Source organism: Paroedura picta, chromosome 6 (assembly GCF_049243985.1).
Source record: "Paroedura picta isolate Pp20150507F chromosome 6, Ppicta_v3.0, whole genome shotgun sequence".
NCBI classification, from domain to species: domain Eukaryota; kingdom Metazoa; phylum Chordata; class Lepidosauria; order Squamata; family Gekkonidae; genus Paroedura; species Paroedura picta.
Genome location: NC_135374.1, coordinates 77,796,699 through 77,819,836, shown reverse-complemented (window position 1 = coordinate 77,819,836; position 23,138 = coordinate 77,796,699). Strand labels below are relative to the sequence as shown.

The following is a 23,138-nucleotide window of genomic DNA, read 5'->3' as shown; positions in this document are numbered from 1 at the left end:
GGTTTGGAGACCAAAATGTAGGGGGAAAGCTTGAGGGGCTTGGTCTATTTAGCCTGAAGACAACTTAGTACTTGAAAAGATGCCATATGACAATGGGCAGAGTGGTTTTCTGTTGCCCCAGAGGGTCGGGCCAGAACCATTGGGCTGAAATTAATTCAGAATAATGTTTGGCTAAACATCTGAAATAAATTCCTGATGCCAGTTTCTCAGTGAAATAGGGGTTCCACATGATGTAGTTGGTTTTCCTCCTCTGGAGGTTTTTAAGCAGAGCCATCTGACAGAAATGCTGGTTCTGTGAATTTAGGCAGATTGTGAGTGGGTGGGCAGAAGGGATTTTGTTGGCGCTTGGCTCTTGTGGCCATTTCTTGCCTGCCCAGGGAAATGCTGATAACTTTGGAATCAAAAGGTGTATTTTTTCCAGGTCAGATTGGCCAGTGATTCACTTTTGGGGGGATGGGTGGCATTTTCTGGGCATGGAATTGGGGTCACTGTAGGTGGTCAGGTAGTTAACAGTTTCCTACATTCTGCAAGGGGTTGGATTGAGAGCCAACTTGGTGTAGTGGTTAGGAGTGTGGATTTGTAATCTGGTGAGCCGGGTTTGAATCTGCGCTCCACCACATGCAGTCAGCTGGGTGACCTTGGGCTCGCCACGGCACTGAAAAACTGCTCTAACCGAGCAGGAATATCAGGGCTCTCGGGAAGGCGACTGTAAGCGGTTTTGAGCCTCCATCGGGTAGAGAAATCGGTATATAAGAACAAACTTTTCTTCTAGATGAACCTGGAGGTCCCTTCCCATGCTATGATTGTACGGTTGCAGAATCAGTGTGAAATAGTGTTTGGAGTATCATGCCAGGCTCTGGGAGAGCCAGATTCAAATAATAACCAAGCTTAAAATCTGTGGGACCTTGAGTCAGCTGAAAAAGAGGAGGCGAGCGTTCCCTCTCTTCAACCCCATCCCATGAGTAATAGAAGGGAGGGCGGAGTCTCCGAAAAGACTTCTTTCAGACGGAGGACCCTCCCCGGAACAGCCGGCGACAATCGCGCCGGGCCCCTGCTGGGTTTATTTCAAGCGGGCCGCTCGGGGCGGCGTCATCACGCGATCGCCAACCTCCGGGAGGCGGAGGGGGCCAGAGGGGGCGATCCTCACGTGACGCCTGCCCGTTACTTGGCAACGGCCACTCCCGACGTGCCGGTGGGAACCGGGCGGGCGGGCGGGGCAGCGCCCTCCCCTGCTCTCCTGATGTCACGTGAGAGCCGGGCTCCTCCTCCTTTAGCGCAGACGCCGCCATGTTGTTTTTCCTCCAGAGTCTCCGGCGCTCTGGTCTGGCGGTGGCGGCCGCGGGAGTCTCCGAGTCCAGTCTTCCCCCTCCCCGCCGCTCTGCTTGGGACGGTGAGTGCGGCCCCTGCGCCTCCTCGTGGGGAGAAGCCCGCCTGCTTCACTCCCAGCACCGAGCCTGCCTGCCTGGGCTTCCAGCGATGCTGCCGCTGCTGGGAAGTTGGCTTGTTTTTGCTCGCCTCTGGGGCTTGGCGGGGGCGAAAGGGTGAATGCTGGGCTCAGGTATCAGCCTGTCCCTGCCTTAAATCCGGTGTGGTGGTGGTTGCTATAAAAACGGCATTTGGCGATGGGATCTGGCTTGCTGCCTTTTGGCCTGGTTGCAAAAGAGCGGCTAGTGGCTGCAGAGTGACTGAACAAGAGCTCGCCTTCCTCGACCGCCCGGGCAGTAGTCCTGTGCGTGTTTATTTAGGTGTACTTCGTTGAAATCTATGGGACCTCCTGCCAAGTTCAAGGAGAAAGGAGTATTGGAGAGGTTAAAAGGCACCCCCCCTCATCTTCTTGAGCTGTAATTCAGGTTTCTTTGCTCTGCGTTCACTCGAAAGTCTTCCTTGAGAAGCTTCCCCGTTCGAAATGGGGCGCTGACTCTCAAGCTGCTGATCTCTACTTGTTTTTCTTTCCTTTTTTTTGATTTGTAAATGCGGTGTGATTAAGGATCCCGTGACTCTGAGGCAGATTGCCGTTCAGTTAAGAAATAGCTTCTCAGCTGACACAGGAACAGTTGGTCTCCAGGCCAGTTTCTCAGTCCTGATTAAAATCAGTGGCCTGTCTTAAGTTTCCTATATATGGCCCCTTTGTCTTTTTGACTTTTCATGTGGAAAATTCCCTACTTTCCCATTTGAGAAGAGACTGAAAGTCAAGCTCCTTAACCTGCATGTAGTAAAGATAAATGAGTCTGAACAAATGTCATTTCTTTCTAGATCAACACCAACCCAAAAAAAGTGCACAATAAAATCAGAGTCCAGTAGCATCTTTAAGACCAACAAAGATTTATTCAGGGTGTGAGCTTTCAAGTGAATAAATTTTTGTTGGTCTTAAAGATGCTACTGGACTCTGATTTTATTGTGCTACTTCAGACCAACACGGCTACTCATTTGAATCTATCTGAAAAAAGTGTGTTTGGTAGGGTTAATCAGTGAAGGACAACAAGTAGACAGTATTGTGTTTATTCCTGGGATTCAGCCTATTTTTATATTATTCCTATCAAAATGTTGAATGAGAAAATGTAATCCATTTCCAAGGTGTTATTTATTCAAGAACATGGTGTGTGGGGAAAACTATCTTAGGTAGCTGAAGAAACTTTTGGATATGGGAAGAACTGACTTGAGGAGAAAAACTCAGCAGTCCTGTTTACTATGTGATCAAATATTTCCAGCCTTCTTGATGGGTCCCCTGTTCTTAGAGAGCGGGAAGGAGACAGGGAAGGATACTTGACTATTTCATTAGGGTAACTGCTTTGTTGCTTAACTGTGTCTACAGTTGGAAGGTATTTCCTAATGCTTAAACTAAATGTACCCTATTGCAACGTAATTCCTTAACTGCACAACTTCTGAAATAACTTCAGCAGATTGTGGGAGTGAAAAACTTTACTCTCACCTGTAAATTAGTCTGGTTTGGAAGGGTGCAGAAATCCAGCAAGTTACTAACAGCTGCTACATGTTAGCCCATACCGCACAACCTAATTTGAGTTAAAATATTTATGCATAGGCTGGTATATAGACATTTGATAATAGTTTTCCACCTGTACATTCAATATAGGTGGGATTTATTAATAAAAATGAGCAGATTGTGCCTGTCACCTGCCAATTTTAGGGAAGACATTCTGCCTAGTGTGTAATGGAGTTGGGGGGGAAATAGCGGCAGGAGGTGGCCTGCTTGCCACCAGTTAATGTTTTACTAAAAGTATGTGATGTTGAGCTACAGGTGAGGCTGTAATGGAGGAGTCAGAAACCCCTGGAACTGTTTCCAGGCATTTCCCCCAGTCAATTATGTTCACCCTTCATGCCTCTTAAGTAATGACCATACAGATTAGTGTTATGTTCTTTGGTGCTTTGTTCCCTATATCTAAATAAATTTAATATTTTATCCATATGATATGTATGTTTCATAAAAGTCAAGGTACATAACTATAGTTGAAAATAAATTATTTAAAATGTACATTAGAAACAAAACCACAGAAAATGCAAAAAGAACTTTGCTATGTTCTGGTTAAGAAGTCAGTCTGAATAAGACTATTGTTCATACTTATATGAGCCCCATCCCCCATCAAGGATGCCTAGGCTAGATTTGGGGTGGGGGAAGGATCTAATTTTCAGAGGGTTGCATCCAGTTCTTCTGTAAATGCCTGGATTCCTTGAGGATAAATAATCAACTGGCTCTGTTTCTGCAGCTCGTTTTCTTGATGTGATGACAGTTTAGCTCTAGCCAATAAGAACATGTTGTATTTTTGCTTTCTCGATCTAATTTAGATTGTATTTGTAATTTGGCCATGCAGATTTGTATTTGTAATCTGGCCATGCTAAACTGGATCTAAACTAGGATAGGCTTTTAGACCTTAGTACCTGGCATATCAGCTTGAATTTTTGCAAACTGCACCAGAAGGGCACAATCTAGAGAATCTGTTAGGATATTAATCTGATAGTAATTTTTTTGGGGGGAGGGGGGTTATACCCTAAGAAGCTAAACTTGCATCCTAGCAAAACTCGTAGAACCAGCCTTGCTTCCAAAATCACAGGCAATGGCTAGTGAAGTTTTCTATCAACTCTGTCTAAAACTGTTCCTTTTCTGCTGCAGAGACTTTGCAATTATAATTAATTCTCTTGTAATCTCATTTCATATGGGATTATCCTTGGAGGGTCTGGAAACTGCAGCCAGTATAGAATGCAGCACTCTCAAGGTAAGAAAATGTACAATTTATTTGCCTGCAATTCCAATAGCTGGCTGTTAGCTTCCAGGCCCAATTCAAGGTATTTGTTCTGAATTATGAATATTATATATATGGCCAGCATGTTTTAGGGAGCTTCTCTTCTGTAAGCAAAGTATGAAAAAATGGACTTTCTGTGGAAGAAGTGATGCAACGTTACATTGGTAGTAGTAGCTCTAGGGAGTTCAGCCTTATCCTTGCCTTGTAACTGTTCAGCAAGAATTTAAAAGTTTTCATATTCAGGAGGCCCTTCCTTGATTCTTTTAAAGCAGTGTGTCAAGATGCTGGGAGATCAGTTTGTCCCCTGTAGCATTTGTGACTTTGCTTAGATATTCTGTAGACAATATTAGGATATGAAGAAGAGTTGGTTTTTATGTCGGGCTTTTCTCTACCTTAAGGAGTCTCAAAATATCTTACAAGCACCTTCATTTCCTCTCCCTATAGCAGACACCTTGTGAAGTAGGTGGGGCTGAGAAAGTTCTGAGAGAACTGTGACTGGCCCAAGATCACCCAGCAGGCTTCACCGCTCTTAACTGCCACCACACTGGTATGTGGTTTTGATTTTAATTGTGTTTTAATTTATCATAAAAATGCTTCATACAGAGTTCAAACACCTGCCATGAGACTTAATAATCATAATCATACCATGCCACATCAGCATTCATAACTCCTCTCAAACACCACTAATACTCATAGACATAATTTGCATTGATTGAATATTTCTATCAACTTTTCTCTATAATGCCTGGTAGCAAAATATAGGGATGCTTCTGTTAAACCAGACTTCAGACAGTGGAACATTTCACCATTGCAAGGGGTGGGTTGTGCATATCCCAGTACTCCTGTGTTAACTGCATAATGGAATTGTAGAACAGAACCATAGATACCACACAGGTCATCTGGTTCAACCTCTTCCTCAAGGCAGAATCAGCCTAAAGTGTCCCTGGAAAGTGCTTGTCTAGCTGCTACTTGAAGGCTGCCCATTATCTCCTTAGGCAGTTGATTCCACTGCTGAACCAAACTTACTGTAAAAAAATATTTCCTGATAATACAACACATTTTCCTTGCTTCATGTACCTTTCTGCATGTCATTTACATCTATTATCAAGAGCCCTATCCTCTGCTACCAATAGGAACAGTGCTTCATCTTCCTTTAAATGACAACCTTTTAAATACTTAAAGAGTGCCTCTTCAACTTCCCCTTCTCCGGTCTCTAAGCCCCTGATTTTCTTCGTCATCCTCTGCACATGCTCCGTTTTGTCTACATCCTTTTGAAATGAGGTCTCATTTATTGAATTGCATCTTATTCACATCCACCCACTTTTCCAATGTGTTCACATCTCATTGAATTCTATATCTTTTGGTGTGTTTGCTACTCCTTCCAATTTAGTGTCATCTGCAAATTTAATAAGTAATGCCTCCATCCCTGTACAGATTATTTGGAAAATATTGAAAAGTACTAAGCTCAGAAATGAGCCCTGACATCTCACTGGATATCTCCCTCCAAGCAGATGAAATGCCATTGGCAACTATTCTCTGGGTGTGGTTCTCCAAACTGTTTCCTATCTTCCCAAGTATCCTAAAGTCCAGTCTGTAGTTCTCCAGTTTATCCTTCAAAACTTCATGGGGAACTTAATCAAAAGCTTTGCTGAAATTCAGACAAACAACATTGAGGGCCTTCTCTTGATCCAGTAAGCTTGTCCCATGATCAAAGAAGGAAATGAGGATTGGCCTGCCAGAACCTCTTGCAGACAAATCTGTTTTGACTTCTCTGTATTGCCAAGTTGTCCTTCAGATGTTTGCAGACTGACATCTTTAAAATCTGCTTCAGTATCTTCTTTGGGACACATGTCAGACTGACTGGGCTGTAGCTTTTTGGGTCATCCTCTCTTTAATGAAGACTGGGATAATGCCCTCCTCCAATCTTGTAGCACATCTGCTGTTGTTGAGGAGGTCAATGGGAGTGGTGGGATAGAAATTAAATTATAAATAAGTAATGGGTTCTGCAAGCTCTCTAGAAAGTTCTTTGAGCGCTTTCAGGTGCACTGCTCACAATCTGGCCTGTTCAATTTGTATTCTTCCAGTGCATCCAAGTTGCCTGTCAACAACCTCTGTCCATATCAACCAGCAGTGCAGATGCTGTGCCTTACATAGTACTATTTCTGGACGAGCCTGTTCTCCAGGGTAGAAACTTAGGCAAAATAGGCATTGAGCCTTTGTGCTTTTTCTCTGTCCCCTGTCAGGGCTCCTCCATTTTTGCCCAACAGTGGAACTATTACCTGTTACCTTGTGTTTGTCCCCTTCAAAAGGATCCAGTTGGTTGACTACAATCCTGCACATGGAGTTCTACAATCTCTTAATGCAGCATGGTCTGACTCCTTGTAGGATTGCAGCTACTCATCTATACAAGTATACATGTATTCATTGCTTTATGTACTGGACACTTGGAAATACTATACAAATAAAAAATCAAAACCAAATATCATTTGAAAGGCCCTGGCTTCTGTCATCATTTAATCTTGTTAATTTCAAAGTACTTCTACTTCTGTTTTTTAAGAGTTTTGAGCAGTACATAAGTCACTTTTGAAATACTTTGGAAGCCATTAAACTTACAACTAAATGATGGGCTTCAAAATACAGTACCTATGGGCTGTAATTAAAAAGGCCTTTGGAACGATGAGGCATTGTCACATTAGTTTTTGTTCTTACCTCCAAACACACATTTTTAGAGTTGTTGCTTGTCTTCCAACATGGGATGGTTTTTTATTACTACAGAGTGCTTTCTGTGGTACTATTTGGGGTGAAACGCTTCACACTTAAACAGTGAAAAAGTTGCATGTGATGTGAAAGAGTAGGTGAAGAAAATGGACTGGGTATGCTCTTCCCTCTTGAGTGAAAAAGTCAAAAACTGCAGAGATTGGACTGCATATGCATGGATTCCAGTGCTTTTATCGTTGTGCTGAATAGTTACAGCACACATCATGGAACTTAGATATCACTCAATTCTTTTTTTCATTAAGGCAAATGTTTTATCTGGAATAATTCCGACACACCCCAAAAAGCTTTAATCCCCCCTCCCCCCACTTAATACATAATTCAGCTCATTTACTACAACTCAAAGACTCTTGGGGCAATAGATACCTGGTATAAACAAACAAAGATTAGCAGGTGAATAAGTGCTCTGCTATATACGTCTAATATGTAATACCTGGGAAAAAACTTGGTTCATACATATTAAATCTAAAGAAGTTATCAAATTATCAAGGCAAAGAAATGTTATTTTGACTTGTATTGAAATGATACTGATTACTTCAGTAACCTATTCATATGCATTTGCTTGAATAAAAAGAAAGTGTTAAAAAACAAGCAGGGGAGTTCTTAGGTCGTTTAAGAGTGGAGTAAGTCCTACTGTTGTTTTCCCCCTCTGCATTCCCTGTCCCTAAATGCAGATACTAGTCCTGTGGTGTCTAACATGGCCAAAAACCCCACATCTTGCAAACTGCAGCATCAGCTTTTCATAGGTAGGAAAGGGAATTAATTCATGGAGATAAAATATACCCCACTGATTCATTGGGCTATATTCCCAAATAGCAATGCTGATTTGCATGAGACTTAAGTGAAATGTTTCCACAGGTCAAGGACTTCCATTCTTGTGCAACTTTAATTTCGCCCCTCTCCAAATCCTGTTTCTGGGAGTGAGCGTAACCTGAAGAACAGGATTTTTTTTTTTGTGGGGGGGAGTATTTGAGGATGTTTCAGGAAGGGAGATGGGAAAGTCAAGTTCTGTGGCCTGGATCCAGCATGCTAGTTTTGAAGCCTTGGGGAAAATAAATTTTAGGTAGTTGAAATGTTTGTTTTAAATATTTAAATCTTATTTTTGGCTTAATGATGAAATTTAAAAGTCTAAGTGCTTTGGTTTATTAAAACAAAATTGCAACTGTATCTGGTATTCGGTACTGTAAATAAACAAGAGTCTTCTGGTGCCTTAATTACTTCTAAGTGTCATAAGATTCCTGTTTGTTTTTGCTGCAACATAGTTTTCATTGGATTGAAGATTAGGACAATGTAAACTGCTGCATGTTTTGCTACCTAAGCATGTTCATGTTTGATTTTGTCCCCTTTGTTACCCACAATAGCCGGTCTGTTGCACTTTTTGCCCTGCCTCATTCTGAGTCTGCATTCAGCAAGGCAGAGTAGTAAACAGCTTGTTTTCTTGTACATGAGAGGCTGCAGTAGCCTTTGAGGGAAGAGGCAAAAAGGCTGGCTTCTGGCATCTCAGTCAAACTAGGTGAGAGGTCACCAAAGGAAGGCAACCAGAAGTCCATTACCAAAGAATGCCATGAGGATGGCAGCACACTAAGTGCAGAAATGTGTTGTAGATTTGTTTGTTGTGATTAAAGCAGTGTGTGCAGAAATGATCAGTGCATCTAGTTCTGAACTGGACCACAGTATGAAGATAGAGAAATTCACACCGTCAGTCTGGGGCAGATTTGCAGGAAAATTGGAGGTTAGAAAACCCCAAAATTATAGGAGCTGTATTTGCTGCTTTAATAAAAGAATGCTACAGAAATCTCGTGAGACTGTGTTGAGTTCTTGGAGGGCATTTGGGGGGTTGCTAGGTAACCTGCAGCCTACATAGCTGAGGATTCCCAGGGGAGGAGAAAGCATATTAAAGCTGTAAAAACAGGAGGGGGAGAGGTAAAACTGAAGACAGGAGGGACAAAAACTAGAAAACAAGATGGCGGACGATAACAAAAAGGAAGATGGGAGAAAGCCAGGGGTTTCCAGGGGGAGAAGGAAAAGGAAGTTGGAGGCAGGAACTGTCAGAGGACAATTGTCAGGGGACAAGGAGAAAAGCAAGAGAGAAAGAATGGGGACATGAGAAGCCCCTGGTTTCGTTGTCTATTGTCCTACACTGTTTTTAGCATTTTAATTGAGTGAATTTTAAGTCTTTAAGAGTTAAACTCAAACAGATAATATTTTTGTAGTTTTTTCAGTGTTCTTCTGTTCCTGATTTGTGTTCCTTTAGAAACAGTGGGGCTTTCCGCACCGGGATCCTTGTAGCAAATTGTTTGCTGAACAAAAAATCGCCATTTAAAATAGTGGAATTCGTCATTATGCATACCTGACTTTGTAGTGGAATCCAGTTGCGTTTCCATCGTTTCCCACAAGCTTCCGGTCTCGGCAAAAATCGCTAGAAAGGAAGCGCTATTGCCGAGCTCGTCCCGCCCCTGGCCGTCAAGCAGCCAATGGGCGGCCGTTAGCATGCTCCCAAACAGCCCCTTTCCCTTTAAGAAAGGTTTTTTTTAAAAAAAAACACACATGTTGCAACAAATATGCGTTGATTCGTTGCAACGGAGAGACCCATCCAGCTGGCAGGTGTGTTTGAGCTGCTGTTTCATCGTTGCCACGCTCCCCCCCGAGTGAAAAAAAACATCCCCCCCCTCACGGGCCCGATTTTCGGCTGAAAACAGTGTGAAAAATAAAGGGAAAATACAGCATTTCAACTACCTAAAATGGGCTTCTCTGTTGTTTGTGCTTAGTGACTGTAAAGAGCTCTGGAGAGGGACTGCAGCCGGGGAAGCCTCACTGGCTAAAAGGAGGGTCGCCGGTGCGTTGATCTCCGCTCGCTTGGAGAAAAAAAAATGGCGATCGCTTCGCCGGAAGATCAGAGGAGAGAGCCAGGGGGAGGGACTTTGTAGAAACCACAACAATGGTAACGCACAAAACTTTCCCGCTAGTGTTGCAGATTGGTTGCAGGAGTGTAGCGCTTTCCGGAGGGTGAATCCACTTTTGGGGATTTCCCTGAAAGCGCTACAAGGAAGCGCTATTTGCGGATCGGTTTCAGGTGTGTGGCAGATTGTCAACGACGTTGTGCATAATGGCAAATCAGTAGCATTTTCAATTGGCAACCATTGTGTGATTTTGAAGGAGTGCGGAAAGCCCCAGTGAAAAGTTTTCAAAGCAATGGGGGATGAACAGGTGATAACATTCCATTCTCTTCCCCACAGAGTCCCAAGTTCTTCCCCAGGTTTTGATATTATCCAGAGTAAACATGTGTAAGATTTTACTGGAATCAAATCATATAGAATGGTATTTAATACAAGGAATAATTTGTAAAATTAAGGGAGGTTTCTTAAGAAAGGTATACAAACAGAATAGACCAGCCTTTCTCAACCTTTTTACCATTGAGGAACCCCTGAAACATTCTTCAGGCTTCACTGAGGGATGTTATATAAATTACATGAATAAATAAAGATGGCTTGGAAGCATAGCTATGTATATGGTCACCTGGGGCCCCTCCCCTTCCTCTAGGCTCATCATTAGCCATTGGCGGGCAGGTCAACATGATCATATATGGTCATATCACCTGGTAATTTTTTATATTTTTAATTTTTGTTAAACATTTAAGTCCCACCTATTTGGGAAACCCTTCCAGGGTTGTCAAGAAACCCCAGGGTTTCATGAAACCCTGATATAGACCAATATTAGTTGGTAATTGATACCTAGGCCCAGGGGACAGTTAGTAAAAGCTGCATATTTTGAAGTTACACATTGTGTTTAATAGCTTTTAATAAGTTATAGTAGCTGAAGTTAGAATTTAAAATTGTCATAGATTCATTCACTTTTTTTCCCCGATGCACACTGCTTCTACTAATATTTAAGTGGCCAGTATTCTTTATTATATTGCTGACATTTGATCATGACTGTCGTTTGGATTAATCTTTTTATTTAAAATGTTTTATACCTAGTTAACAAAAGCCCTAATTTACAGTTATTTAAAACATATAGGTATGCCACTTATGTAAATCTTTTGAGCTCTGCCTCCCCCCCCCCCCCCACACACACCTTTGTTAAGTGAAGGTTACCTGTGACTTGAAGCTACTTATTTCAACTAGCTATCCTTCTAAAAGTAGCACTCAGAGGTTTCACTTCATCAAAAGAGTGGCAGAACCATTTGCATATTAAGAGGAACCCAGGTGTTAGGAATTTATGTTTCAGAAATGTTATTTTAAAGTGTTTTCACTTTAGTTGCTTTTGGAATGCATGTCCAATATTAAAAGAAGTTAGTTTGCAGGTGTTTTATGAGTTATGCTGAACAGTAAGGTAATTACTGTGATTAAATGATTTTTGTGTTAATAGCAATGATGATATTCTTTGGACTTTTAATATGGAGAAACATGTTATTGGTATACCAAGACCAGTGCGAAGTGGGCAATTCAGATATCTTATCCCCAAGATGCACCCTTCAAGAATGAATGAGCACTGAGTCTTAGTTTTAATTCCTCTCCTGCCCCTTAATTGACACTCACTAGCCCTTAGCCTTCTGTCCATATGGAAGTTCATTCCTCTGACTGCTTTTGTTCTTTGAAGACTTTGAACCCTGCAGTTTTTCCTGTGGTTAGTCTGGATTCTTTATAGTTCACCTTTTGGTTCTGCTTTTCCTGCAAGAAGCTGTTTTTGTGCTCAATGTGGGTACCAGTCTTAATGGTAAATATCCTGATTTGCAATGGACTTTGATCAGGCTGTGCCTGATTTGGCTGCCTACTTACGGCAAAGTTTGATTGGGGAACAGCCAATATCCCTTAGCTTTCATTAATGTCCAAGTAGTATATTCCTTGAGACACGATTAAAGAGCTATGATGGGCAGTACAGCAAAAGGAAAAATGTAATATTCTCTGTGTCCCTGTCATGCCCTGCTTGGTAGATGTGTGGAAGTACTTCATTAAGCAGTATTTGTAAGCAAGGGAGGAACTGTATTTAGCAATCCTAGGCTTGTCTACTAAGAATCCTATTCCATTCTCTTCAATGGGGCTTACTTCAAGAGTTAGGATTGCACAGCTGTTACGGGAAACAGATCTTTCCATTTACAGGAAGCAGTGAGAAACATTTAAATGTTGTATGTAATAGGTTAACACTCACATGTCAAAACAAAATCAGAGTCCAGTGGAACCCTTAAGACCGGCAAACATTTATTCAAGGCGTGAGCTTTCGAGTGCAAGCACTCTTGGGTGCCACTGGACTCTGATTTTGTTTTGTTGTGCTGCTCCAGACCAACACTGCTACCTACTTGAATCTTACTCACATGTTAAATATTTTTGTGTAATTTTTATTTTATTTTACAGAACTGGATATCAAAAGGATTGGTTCTTGAAACAATGGCATCAAAATCATCACTCCTTAAAGTAATCCTCCTAGGAGATGGAGGAGTTGGGAAGAGTTCAATTATGAACAGATATGTCACAAACAAGTTTGATACACAGCTATTCCACACAATAGGTGTAGAGTTCTTAAATAAAGACCTGGAAGTGGATGGACACTTTGTTACAATGCAGATATGGGACACTGCCGGCCAAGAGCGTTTCAGGAGCTTGCGGACTCCTTTCTACAGAGGCTCTGACTGTTGCCTTCTTACTTTCAGTGTAGATGACTCTCAAAGCTTCCAAAATCTGGGTAACTGGAAGAAGGAATTCATTTACTATGCAGATGTCAAAGAGCCTGAAACATTTCCTTTTGTGATACTGGGGAACAAAGTTGATATAAACGAGAGGCAAGTATCTACGGAAGAAGCCCAAGTCTGGTGCAGGAATAACGGCAACCATCCATATTTTGAAACCAGTGCAAAAGATGCCACTAATGTTGCAGCAGCTTTTGAAGAAGCTGTTCGAAGAGTTCTTGCCACCGATGATAGGTCAGATCATTTGATTCAGACAGATACAATAAATCTTCACCGGAAGCCCAAATCTAGTTCATCATGCTGTTGACAACTTAATGTTATTTCTTGGCCATATAGCTCTAACTTAATGAATAATAATAGATCAAATATGATACAATGGGTGCCACTCTAATATATTCTACTGCTTTACTGGTAGAGGAGAGCTTCTGTTAAATAAGTGACCTATTTGCTGAATTAGCAGTATCTGACATCTGAGAAGGTACCACCTCAGAGCTCATTTAATTTAAATGTGTAATTTGCAAAGTAAATAAATTATACTGAAACTTGAAAGTTCTAGAAGCACTACTTGGAGGAGGTCTTGTTCTGAAATTGAGATGCAAAAATAAAATTTTATATGTACATATATATTTTTATGAAATCATCAATCCATGTTTGCTTCACTAAAACTTTTTCATAAAGCAGTAATACTGGGTATTACATATGTGGTCTTGTTTCACTTTTCATGTGATTTTTTTTAAACCATTCTAGGTTAAAATGAATTTAAGGGCTTTTGCTGTTTGCCTGGTGTCACTTTATTGCTTGTAGATTTTTAAGTTAGGAAATAAACCTGCATACATAGGTATTGTCTGAATGTGTATTCCTCCACTTTTCATTGCTCACAGTCATAGTAGAAAGCTGGGTGATTTAAAGCAAAAGCTAAGAATACCATTTTAGACAGGAAGAAGCAGTAGCAATATTCAATTGGTTAACTGGTTACTTCTAAAAAAACTGGAAGACATGTTTTGATTTAGTACGAAAGGAGGCTTGTATAACTTAATGATTTCATTAATATCAAGAAACCAAGTTGCTTACCTTGGCACAAAAAAGACTAATGTCTATGATGTTGAGTCGCCTGAGGATCATGAGTGAAAACCACTAATACAGTTTGTGTACAAACTTAGGCTGTAATTTACATGGGAGTAGGCCCCATAGGCCTATTTATGAGGAAACAGACACCAAATTAGGTTCCCTGTCATTTGATTGTGTGGTGAAAACATTCTACCTGAATCAAGTCTCTCATGAGTGCTCTGCTTATAGCAACTGCAATACATTTTTGAATACTGCAAATATGGGAGTTTTTCATAGCCAATCGACACCCTTTTAGCCATGTATTATACATGTAGGATAGACAAAAGCAGCTGGCCCTGCACACAGTGAATATCAAAGAGGCCATTGCATATTCAGAAGGAGCTTGAGTCTCATAACTCATTCCATCTAAGACCTTAATCTACAGCTGCTTGTGTTCATGATTTCATAGACTTGGTTTCCAAACTCTACATTCCCTCCTATTCTGGAGGAAATTTTTGTTTTAGGTCTACTGGATTTAGAATCTTGTAGGAAGAGAAAACTCAATGCAAGTTAAATTCTAAGTAAAGATAAAATTTGCAACATGGTGGCAAAACAAAAAAAAGCATACATTATCTTCAGAACTGTAATTTCAAATATTTACAGTTCTACATGTAGTCAATGAGATGCTAATAATAGTATGTTACTGTATGTAGCAGCTGGTCTCATGGGGAAATTATTCATCCTGTAAGAGTTCTTTTTCTAGTTAGGACATAGCCAGGATTTCCATTTGGGGTTCCCAGCATTTCCCCCATATTCTGCCTTAATGGAATTAGCCACACTTAAAGCCCAGTTCTTCATGGGCAAAATGTTGAGAAAAGCCGGAATATAGCGAGGCAGATTTCTGAGACGCTTCTCTGCTTTAAGGTTGAGTTCTGTCAAACTAAATTCCAGTCAATCTACCATTATATCATGGGAAGAGAATTACCTTCCATTTTCTTAATTATTAATGGTGGTGAAAATTTGCTCAATGGGAAAAAGGTTTTTCCATGACATCTTGGGCATCACTACCATAGAAGGATCATTGATGGTGTTAAGCAAGTGACAGAGTCACCTATAAAAATGTCCTAGGATATTCAAGTAAAGGCTGATTTACCAGGCTTGATGCTAATCCTATTCCTAATGCATATATGTTTGTCTAGGGGATTTCTTGGGAAATGGTAGGTGTGGGAAATATTCTTATGTTTCTATTGATTTTCACACTTGGAAAGATTGAAGTAAAATGCAGACATTGATTTTCTCATGAAACACATCCTATCGAATGTATTTTAGAAATCTGGTCCATCCCTCCACTGACGGTGATCTCTTGTAGAAAACTAAATTTAGAAGATGACATATAACAGCACCCCCCCCCCCCCTCATTCCCTTTTTGGGCTGGCCAAAGACATCAAACACTTTTCTGTTCAGTAACCTAAAGCAGTCACGTTATGCCCATTTAATTACACCTTTTTTATTTGAATAATTAAGAGCCTCTTGTGGCGCAGAGTGGTAAGCGGCAGAAATGCTGTCTGTCCATGAGGTTGGGAGTTCAATCCCAGCAGCCTGCTCAAGGTTGACTCAGCCTTCCATCCTTCCGAGGTCGGTAAAGTGAGTACTCAGCTTGCTGGGGGGTAAACGGTAATGACTGGGGAAGGCACTGGCAAACCACCCCGTATTGAGTCTGCCATGAAAACGCTAGAGGGCGTCACCCCAAGGGTCAGACATGACTCAGTGCTTGCACAGGGGATACCTTTACCTTTATTTGAATGTAAGTGGAAATCTTCAGCACACAGTCATGCTACAACATTTTTTATTTGGGAATGTCAAGGCAATCTATTACAAATGCATGTTTTGTCATTCTAACAAGTGTTTACATAATGAAATGCTGTTACTTAAAAAGATAAGTTCTTTTGAACTGAAGAACATGCTTCTATATAAACAGTTTCTTTAATGTGATGCTTTAGCCAAATTCTACTTAGCTATTTTGGCCTGTCTTTAGTGTTTGCATTTATAGGCTTGTCTTCACTGAAGCATTTTCACAGGCAGGATTTTTGCTTATGGAGTGTATCTACCTCCTGCCTTTCAGGGGGCATTTCTGGGGTAGCAGGGTAGAAGCAGATATCTGATCTGCAGGCAGAAATCCTTATGTCTATGGGAAATTGCACTCTTACCCTCAACTAGAAATCAATGGAATGTGTAGATATACAACTCACTCATATTATAACTACTGTAATGTCTTAAGACTTGGCACAGTGAAAGAAAATTGATTTTAAGCTTAAATTAAGCAGCTATAAAGATTAAAGTTAACCTAAGGACATTACTACCTAGAGGTATTTTCATACCCTAATCTTAAAAGGATTCCATATGCTTTCTGATGTCATATAATTACCCTTATGGTAATTATATGGCATCAGCTGATATTACAAGAATTTCTTTGAAGTCAACTGATTTTAACCAACTTGTGAGGAAACTGGTTTCCAAGGTAACAATCACATTTTTTTTCTTCTCCCACCTCATGTTCTGAAACCTAGTTAGTTTTAATATTGACAAATCTCAACTGAAGCATTAAGGATAGAATTAGAGTAGATTTTCTCACAGCAACACCAATAGCCACAAAAATCCCTAAGCTCTCACTGTAGATAACGAAGTTCTAATAGAGGAAGCTAGCTATATTACATTAATGTTTTGTGAGCAGTACAATGTTACATATTTGAATTGATCCAATTACAATTAGTAGAGTCTGAAATGCCAATTCTTCAAGCTGTATTCCTGCTTTCTCGAATTCACAACATTTTAAAACTTCCTGAGAATAGCAAGTTGGTCTCAACATGTTCAGGAAAAAAGTCAAACTATTTAAGTTAATAATTATGATTCAACTTAAGAGATGCTTCTTCCCAAGGAATTGAACTTTTCTGTCAAATGCAGTTGATCGAATGGCAGAATTGGGTTCATAAAATGGATTCATTGCAAACTAAGGAGAGAAAATTGATCATCAATATATATATTTGAATGGGCTTTGACATCATTAGGATAGGAAGAAAAGCAGGATATAAATGAAGAAAACAAATGTCACAACCTACATTTCTGTTGCCATACTATTAAAAAGAAGAGTTGGGTTTTATACCACACTTTTCACTGCTCAAAGGAGTCTCAAAGTGGTTTGCATTCATCTTCCCTTCCTCTCCCAACAACAGACACCCTGTGAGGTAGGTGATGCTCAGAGAGCCTTGACAGGACTGCTTGGTCAGAACAGGTCTATCATGGCTGTGATGAGCCCAAGTTCACCCAGCTGGCTGTATGTGGAGGAGTGGAGAATCAAATCCAACTCACCCAATTAGAAACCACTGCACCTCATAACCACTGCCAGCTTGACCGAGGTGGCTCTGCTGTGCTAGTTCTTTTAGATCTGTCGGCCGCGTTTGACGTGGTCAATCACGAGCAGCTAGTGAGCCGCCTTGCCGGTACGGGGATGAGGGGTACAGCGTTGCGCTGGATACGCTCCTTCCTCCAAAACCGGACACAGGGTAGCCGTGGGAGAGGAAGTATCGGGCCCTTACCGGCTCCCTTGTGGGGTCCCACAGGGCTCGGTGCTCTCTCCATTATTTAACATCTTTATGCACCCTCTGGCTCAACTGGTACGGAGCTATGGGCTGGGTTGCCACCAGTACGCTGATGACACCCAGCTCTTTCTCCTCATGGATGGCCACCCGGACTCCCCCCCCCCCCCAGATCCATTTGCCAGATGTTTGGAAGCCGTAGCTGGATGGCTCTCAGGCCAGGAATTTAGGGGTGACCATTGATGCCTCACTAACACTCGAGGCACAGGTTAAACAGGTAGCTAGCGGGCATTTTCCCATCTTCGCCAGGCTCGGCTACTAGCGCCCTATCTGTCCTCCGAACACCTGGCCACAGTGATCCATGCGACGGTCACCTCTAGACTAGATTTCTGTAACTCGCTCTACACCAGCCTGCCTCTGGGCTTGATCCGGAAACTGCAACTCGTCCAAAATGCGGCTGCTAGAGTCCTCACAGCTACACCATGGAGGGTTCACATCCAGCCAGTTCTGAGGCAGCTGCATTGGTTACCGGTCGCCTTCCGGATCAGGTTCAAGGTTTTGACCTTCAAGGCCATCCGTGGTCTAGGCCCAGCATATGAGGGACTGCCTTTTGCCCTATATCCCCCACAGGGCTTTACGCTCTGCGGGGGCTAACCTACTGGTCGTTCCCGGCCCCAAGGAAGTCCGCCTGGCCTCGACTAGGGCCAGGGCCTTTTTGGTCCTGGCCCCAACCTGGTGGAATGAGCTCCCGGAAGAGCTGAGGGCCCTGCGGGAATTACCAGCATTCCGCAGGGCCTGTAAGACGGAGCTCTTCCGCTAGGCTTATAACTGATGCCGGGCGGAAAGAAGATCAGCCCCCCCCCCACAAACTGGCGGTAGAGAGCGTCACCCCCCTCCGTAGTTGAGGATGCGGAGAGCAAATGAGTAGATTACGCCATCGCTGTTGCCATTACTGTAAATTATCGGTTTTTATTGTGATTTTATGGTTTTAGGGGACGGGGTTATGTAAGCCGCCTCGAGCCTTCGGGGGGAGGCGGGGTATAAATATAATAATAATAATAATAATAATAATAATAATAATAATAATAATAATAATAAAAGGTATATTGGATCAGGCCAATCACCCATCCAGTCTAACACTGTACAGTGATCAAAACCCAGATGCCATCAGGAGGTCTACCAGTGGTAGCAGAATTCCCGAAGTGCTCCCATTGTTGTCCCCCCACCCCCCACAACAAGAATTCAGAGCATCACTACCCCAGGCATAGTGTTTTATCTATATCTTGTGGCTAACAGCCACTGATGGACTTCTGCTCCATATGTTTATCTATCCCCATCTTGAAGCTGCCACCACTTCCTGTAGCAGTGAATTATAGGTGTTAATTACTCTTTGGGTGCAGAAGTACTTCCTTTTATCTGTCCTAAGCTGACTTATTAATTTCATTGAGTGCCCATGAATTTTTGTATTGTGAGAATGGGGAAAAATTTACTTCTCTACTACACACATAATTTTGTAAACTTATCACTTCAGCCCTCAATTGTTCCCCCAAGCTGAACAGCCCCAGTCTCTTTAATTTTTCTTCACAGGGAAGGTATTCCATCTCCTGAATCATTTTAGTTGCCCTTCTCCTCACCTTTTCCACTGCTACAAAAATTAATGTACCTTGGACTAATTCTTGGAACAGGCATGGTCAGAGGATCACATTCTGGGCTTGGTACCAACTATTGTTTTTAATGGTTAGGCAAGTAAGGCATTCTTGCTTTCTACTCCACATAAACAAAGTAGATGTGGCCCATTAATACTTGCTTCGGGACTAAAGAAAATAGTAACAATAGGTGGAGTATACCTGTATATACCACTTTCCCTCTTGTTTAGGGTGAAGTAAGCTAGAGACTTTCCCTATCAGTTGCTAGAAATAGAATCCCAGTTGCATCTTCCATACTTCAGGGAACATAATATAAGGCAATCTCACCTTTATATACAAGTCGTACACATCACTGAAGAAGTTTTTGATTCCATCTTCTTGTCTGACATCATGAAGCATTATAAATCTCATATGTAGAACAAATTAAGAAAATGCACTCAATAAGAATTCATAAAATTACTGAAGTAGATCATTATCTTGTGCCACAGGAAAGCAAAAACTATAATGCTCACTAGCCCAATACATGTCATCCAATAATCTTCCCACTGAGGTGGGAAGAGGAAGGGGACAGGGAACCCACAATGGCAAACAAGCAGTTTAGGATGCTTGTGTTACAGTAGCAGTTAGACCATACTGTGCTAAACACTGAATAATTCCTGGAAATAAACTCAGAAATGCACTCTTAGCCAATTGTAAAATTAATGACATATGCATACACTGAATATCTTCTCCTCAAACAATACGCTTCTCAAATTTCTATTTGGCTTTTTGGAAAGGTTCTTGCTGTATTACTAATTTAATTTAATAATCATTTAATGTAATTTAAAGGAAATTTCATAAGTACTGCATAGTACTACAAGTTATATTTCAGTACTAACACAATATATCTGTTCAACAGTGCAAGTAAAAATACGTGGAAGTCTAAGTTACAGCAGGATGGCAAGTTATGAAACAAGATTACTTGGTAATATATAGGTGAAGACAGAGTAAGGCTTTGCACAATTAAATTTTTTAAGAATGCTATTATGACAATACATAAATGCAAAACTTGATATTGTATTATTTTGCCACTGACCTATGAAACAAAATTGCTTTCAGAACTGAACAGAAACTATTTTTATTTATTTATTTCACTTAAAAGGTCACATAAACTAAATCCTCAAGTAAGACTATAAAGTCAATCTGAGAAAAGCCCCATTTAAATAACACAGGATTTACTTCTGAGTAGGCATATATATGCTAGGTATATAAAGAAGCAAGCTACTAAAATTGACATGGGCAGTTGTCCAGCAAAAAGAACTGGTGGCCAATATAATTTTTTAGCTAGCAGCCCTAATTCCCCATGTGCATCAGTTATAAAAACTTTTACTGCACTACCAATAGCTCCTTAAGAAAATACAATGATCCTGAAGGATTCCTGTAGGCCTTGTTCTTTTTTGGGGGGAGGGGATGGGAGACTTGTGCATGATTTATTCACACCCAACCTTTCCTTTATTTGATATGAGTTACCTGCAATCCCTCCTAAATAAAATGTTTATATCCAAACCACTGTATTTAAGTCTTAAGCCAACAGCCTTACCTCTGACGTTATAAAATAGTTTATGGATGTAAAACATGATGGTAATTAAGTTTAAGGATGTAAAACATGATGGTAATGAAGGGAGTAAGCTATATGGAACAATTCCATCGTGTTTCCTACTTCTCACTAAATCTTGGGATGTAGTAACAAGCTTCCCCTCACCTGTGGGGAGAGGTCAGACTGTCAGAACACTTTCTAGATGAACACTTGCCAGGGATGCTTTAGGCTGATCCTACACTGAGCAATGAACTAAATGGCCCATATGGTCCCCTTTCTATGATTTTATCCCTAAGAACAAATGAATTTGCCCAAATGAACTCTACACCATCACAGGGAACTTAACAGACAGCTGTTTGGTTTGGCCGCACCTAGATTTACCAGATTTTTAAAGTAGTGACTACTTGGGCAAAACAAAAACAGTTTTTCTTTCTTTTTCCAGAAGATGGCATGAAGATTCTCTGTGTATGATAGTTATCCACACACTATCCACCCCCCTCTTTCAAATCAACACATTTAGGCCTGCCAAAGAATACCTCCTATTCTTCCCTTCTATAAAAAAGATGAATTAACTAGGCCCAACATAGTATCTTAAGCAATTTATATACTTGTACTAAATAGCAATAAAACATAAAAAGGATATGTCCTGCAGTGACAAAAGCAGAAACAAACCATTCATTAAATTTGTCCACAGTCTTCAGATACATGTTATTAGACAGCCACATATTTTCATCTACTAGATCAAGAGCAGCATGAGCTATGAACTGATTGAGATGGCGATGGTCATCCTGTGAAGTGACAGACAGTGGAAAGCAGCCTTGAATACAGAGGATATTCAAGTAGAGCATAATTTATTTTATTAAATATCCAGTATTAAATTAAAACAATCTCTGAGAATGATTAAAAGTGAATTGCATGAACCAGGTAAAGAATCTTTATAGATATTCTAGCTGAACCAGTTTCTCAAGATACCAAATACATATATAGGAAGGGGAATAAAAGACAATAATATACATTGCTTGCAGTTCTGCTTGCCTTTAGAAAAACTTTGTAGAGCTGCCATTTATGTCTGCCTCAGATGGGAAGACCAAGCTTGCAAATTCATAAGACACAGTACAATATGCTTGGGAATATTTTGCAGTAAGATTTTTTTTAACTGCTACTCCTTTAAAGGGACAATAATCCCTGAATATGTACGGTTGGCATCCATTTACTGTTAAAACTGTTTTTACAATATTTTAACAAAATATTATACAAATCTCACACCTTAGACTCTACTTTACCAGCTGGTAGAAATTCCATTTCAAACACTGGACTATCATGATGGCCCACAATTACGAAATAGAAGCTTCCAGACATGATATTCAAAATACTGCCCTTCTGAAAAACAATACATGGAGAATCATACAGTTTGAAGAGGCTGTCTCTATCCTATGTTTTAAAGCCTATCAAAAGTTTACCTTGTTCTCTTAGAGTGAATATATTTTAATAAATTTATCTGTCTCTTTTGAAAAAAGTTAAATGCCTTTGAAGCTACGGTTAACACATTCAATATTTCTATAAATTTTACAACTTGGTTCCTACTGTACAGATCCTATATCTATTTTCATACTTTAATCCTAAATTCTCACATTATTGATCATGTTGACTATTACAGAGAAGCAAACTTAGAGTGTCAGGGGAGGGGAACTGAAAACTTGTACTCATTCTTTGTGATACATGGGTCTGTCCAAATAAAAAAGCATTACCTGGCCACGATTAGAAATACACTTTTGTTTTTGTTACCAATCTTAGAGGACGAGCACAACAGGTTTTTTAAGAGATTTTTTTGAAAATCATCTAGCTAGAAATATTTTAAAGTATCCTGTGTTTTTACTCATCACCATAACGGGCTGGGCACGTATTCATTAGAAATAAGTCCTTCGATACCGCAACCCAAAGAGGCGAGGGACACGGCTCTGTCGTCCACCACAATGTCGCCCCGCCTTGTTTGGCCATTCCCATAAGCTGCCCCCCTCTCCTCTCCTTCCGTTCCCCCGCCTGCAGGTGTCTACAGATCCATTTCCCAAGCCATCGCGCCCCGCCATAGCTTTTCCAGGGCCATTCCCACAGGGAAGGGCTCGCAAGAAGGGCCACCCCATTGGAAAGGGGGGCCACCCCATTGGAAAGGGGGGCCACCCCATTGGAAAGGGGGGCCACCCCATTGGAAAGGGGGGCCACCCCTCCCCTCCCCTCCCCTCCCCTCCCCTCCCCTCCCCTCCCCTCCCCGGAATGTTCCATCGTGAGGAGGGGACGCAGGCCTTCCCGCACTAGAACTCACCTCGGGCCAAGCAACCCAGAAAGACCCCGAGACTCCCCCTTCCCCCTCGCCTTCGTTCACCACTTAAGACATTCGGCGCGGTCTGATGTCGTCACTACGCCTCTCTAAACACCCAAACAACCCCACGCGGAGAGGGGGGGGAAACCCTTGAATTAGGTAGGCAGGCAGGAAAGCACGAAAGCACGAGCTCTCGCGAGAGGTGCGCGTTTGGTGGGCGGTAACAATGGCAACGAGGAGGCGCT

The 23,138-nt window shown here is 41.3% G+C and overlaps 2 protein-coding genes and 1 long non-coding RNA gene across 12 annotated transcripts in view; 1 reads left to right on the top strand and 2 right to left on the bottom strand.

The window, feature by feature from the left end:
• LOC143840121 (uncharacterized) overlaps window positions 1-1,159 on the bottom strand; it is a 35,036-nt gene extending 33,877 nt beyond the window's left edge. For all 4 annotated transcript variants that reach the window (XR_013232033.1, XR_013232034.1, XR_013232035.1 and 1 more), the window contains exon 1: window positions 905-1,159. This is a non-coding gene — a long non-coding RNA (uncharacterized LOC143840121). The remainder of the gene's footprint in view (window positions 1-904) is intronic.
• A 56-nt stretch (window positions 1,160-1,215) lies between these two features.
• Window positions 1,216-13,338, top strand: RAB9A (RAB9A, member RAS oncogene family). 6 transcript variants are annotated; one of them, XM_077343226.1, is made up of 4 exons: window positions 1,274-1,390; window positions 4,701-4,803; window positions 9,800-9,972; window positions 12,383-13,338. In XM_077343226.1, exons 3-4 carry the CDS (start codon window positions 9,970-9,972, stop codon window positions 13,019-13,021), a joined length of 642 nt encoding a protein of 213 aa, XP_077199341.1. In that variant the 5' UTR covers window positions 1,274-1,390; window positions 4,701-4,803; window positions 9,800-9,969; the 3' UTR covers window positions 13,022-13,338. The 6 variants fall into 6 exon arrangements, with proteins under 6 accessions (XP_077199339.1, XP_077199343.1, XP_077199341.1 ...); XM_077343228.1 differs by lacking the exon at window positions 9,800-9,972 and having other exon boundaries at window positions 1,258-1,390; window positions 4,704-4,803; XM_077343227.1 differs by lacking the exon at window positions 9,800-9,972.
• Window positions 13,339-15,590: 2,252 nt separating this feature from the next.
• On the bottom strand, window positions 15,591-23,135 carry TRAPPC2 (trafficking protein particle complex subunit 2). Of its 2 annotated transcripts, none has more exons than XM_077343230.1 (5): window positions 22,897-23,135; window positions 21,843-21,956; window positions 21,222-21,364; window positions 19,328-19,415; window positions 15,591-16,768 (listed from the first exon to the last, which is right to left on the bottom strand). In XM_077343230.1, exons 2-5 carry the CDS (start codon window positions 21,933-21,935, stop codon window positions 16,670-16,672), a joined length of 423 nt encoding a protein of 140 aa, XP_077199345.1. In that variant the 5' UTR covers window positions 21,936-21,956; window positions 22,897-23,135; the 3' UTR covers window positions 15,591-16,669. The 2 variants fall into 2 exon arrangements, with proteins under 2 accessions (XP_077199345.1, XP_077199347.1); XM_077343232.1 differs by lacking the exon at window positions 22,897-23,135 and adding an exon at window positions 22,325-22,670.
• Between the last annotated feature and the right edge of the window lie 3 nt (window positions 23,136-23,138).

Excerpts from the sequence above, each read along its gene's own strand:
- RAB9A (XM_077343224.1), top strand. The coding sequence starts at position 1,241 with ATGTCACGTGAGAGCCGGGCTCCTCCTCCTTTAGCGCAGACGCCGCCA. Across the intron at positions 1,391-12,382 it reads CCGCCGCTCTGCTTGGGACG|AACTGGATATCAAAAGGATT; the intron begins GTGAGTGCGGCC and ends TTTATTTTACAG.
- TRAPPC2 (XM_077343230.1), bottom strand. The coding sequence starts at position 21,935 with ATGTCTGGAAGCTTCTATTTCGTAATTGTGGGCCATCATGATAGTCCA. Across the intron at positions 21,365-21,842 it reads CTGGTAAAGTAGAGTCTAAG|GATGACCATCGCCATCTCAA; the intron begins GTGTGAGATTTG and ends GTCACTTCACAG. Across the intron at positions 16,769-19,327 it reads TGTACGACTTGTATATAAAG|TTTGCAATGAATCCATTTTA; the intron begins GTGAGATTGCCT and ends TTCTCTCCTTAG.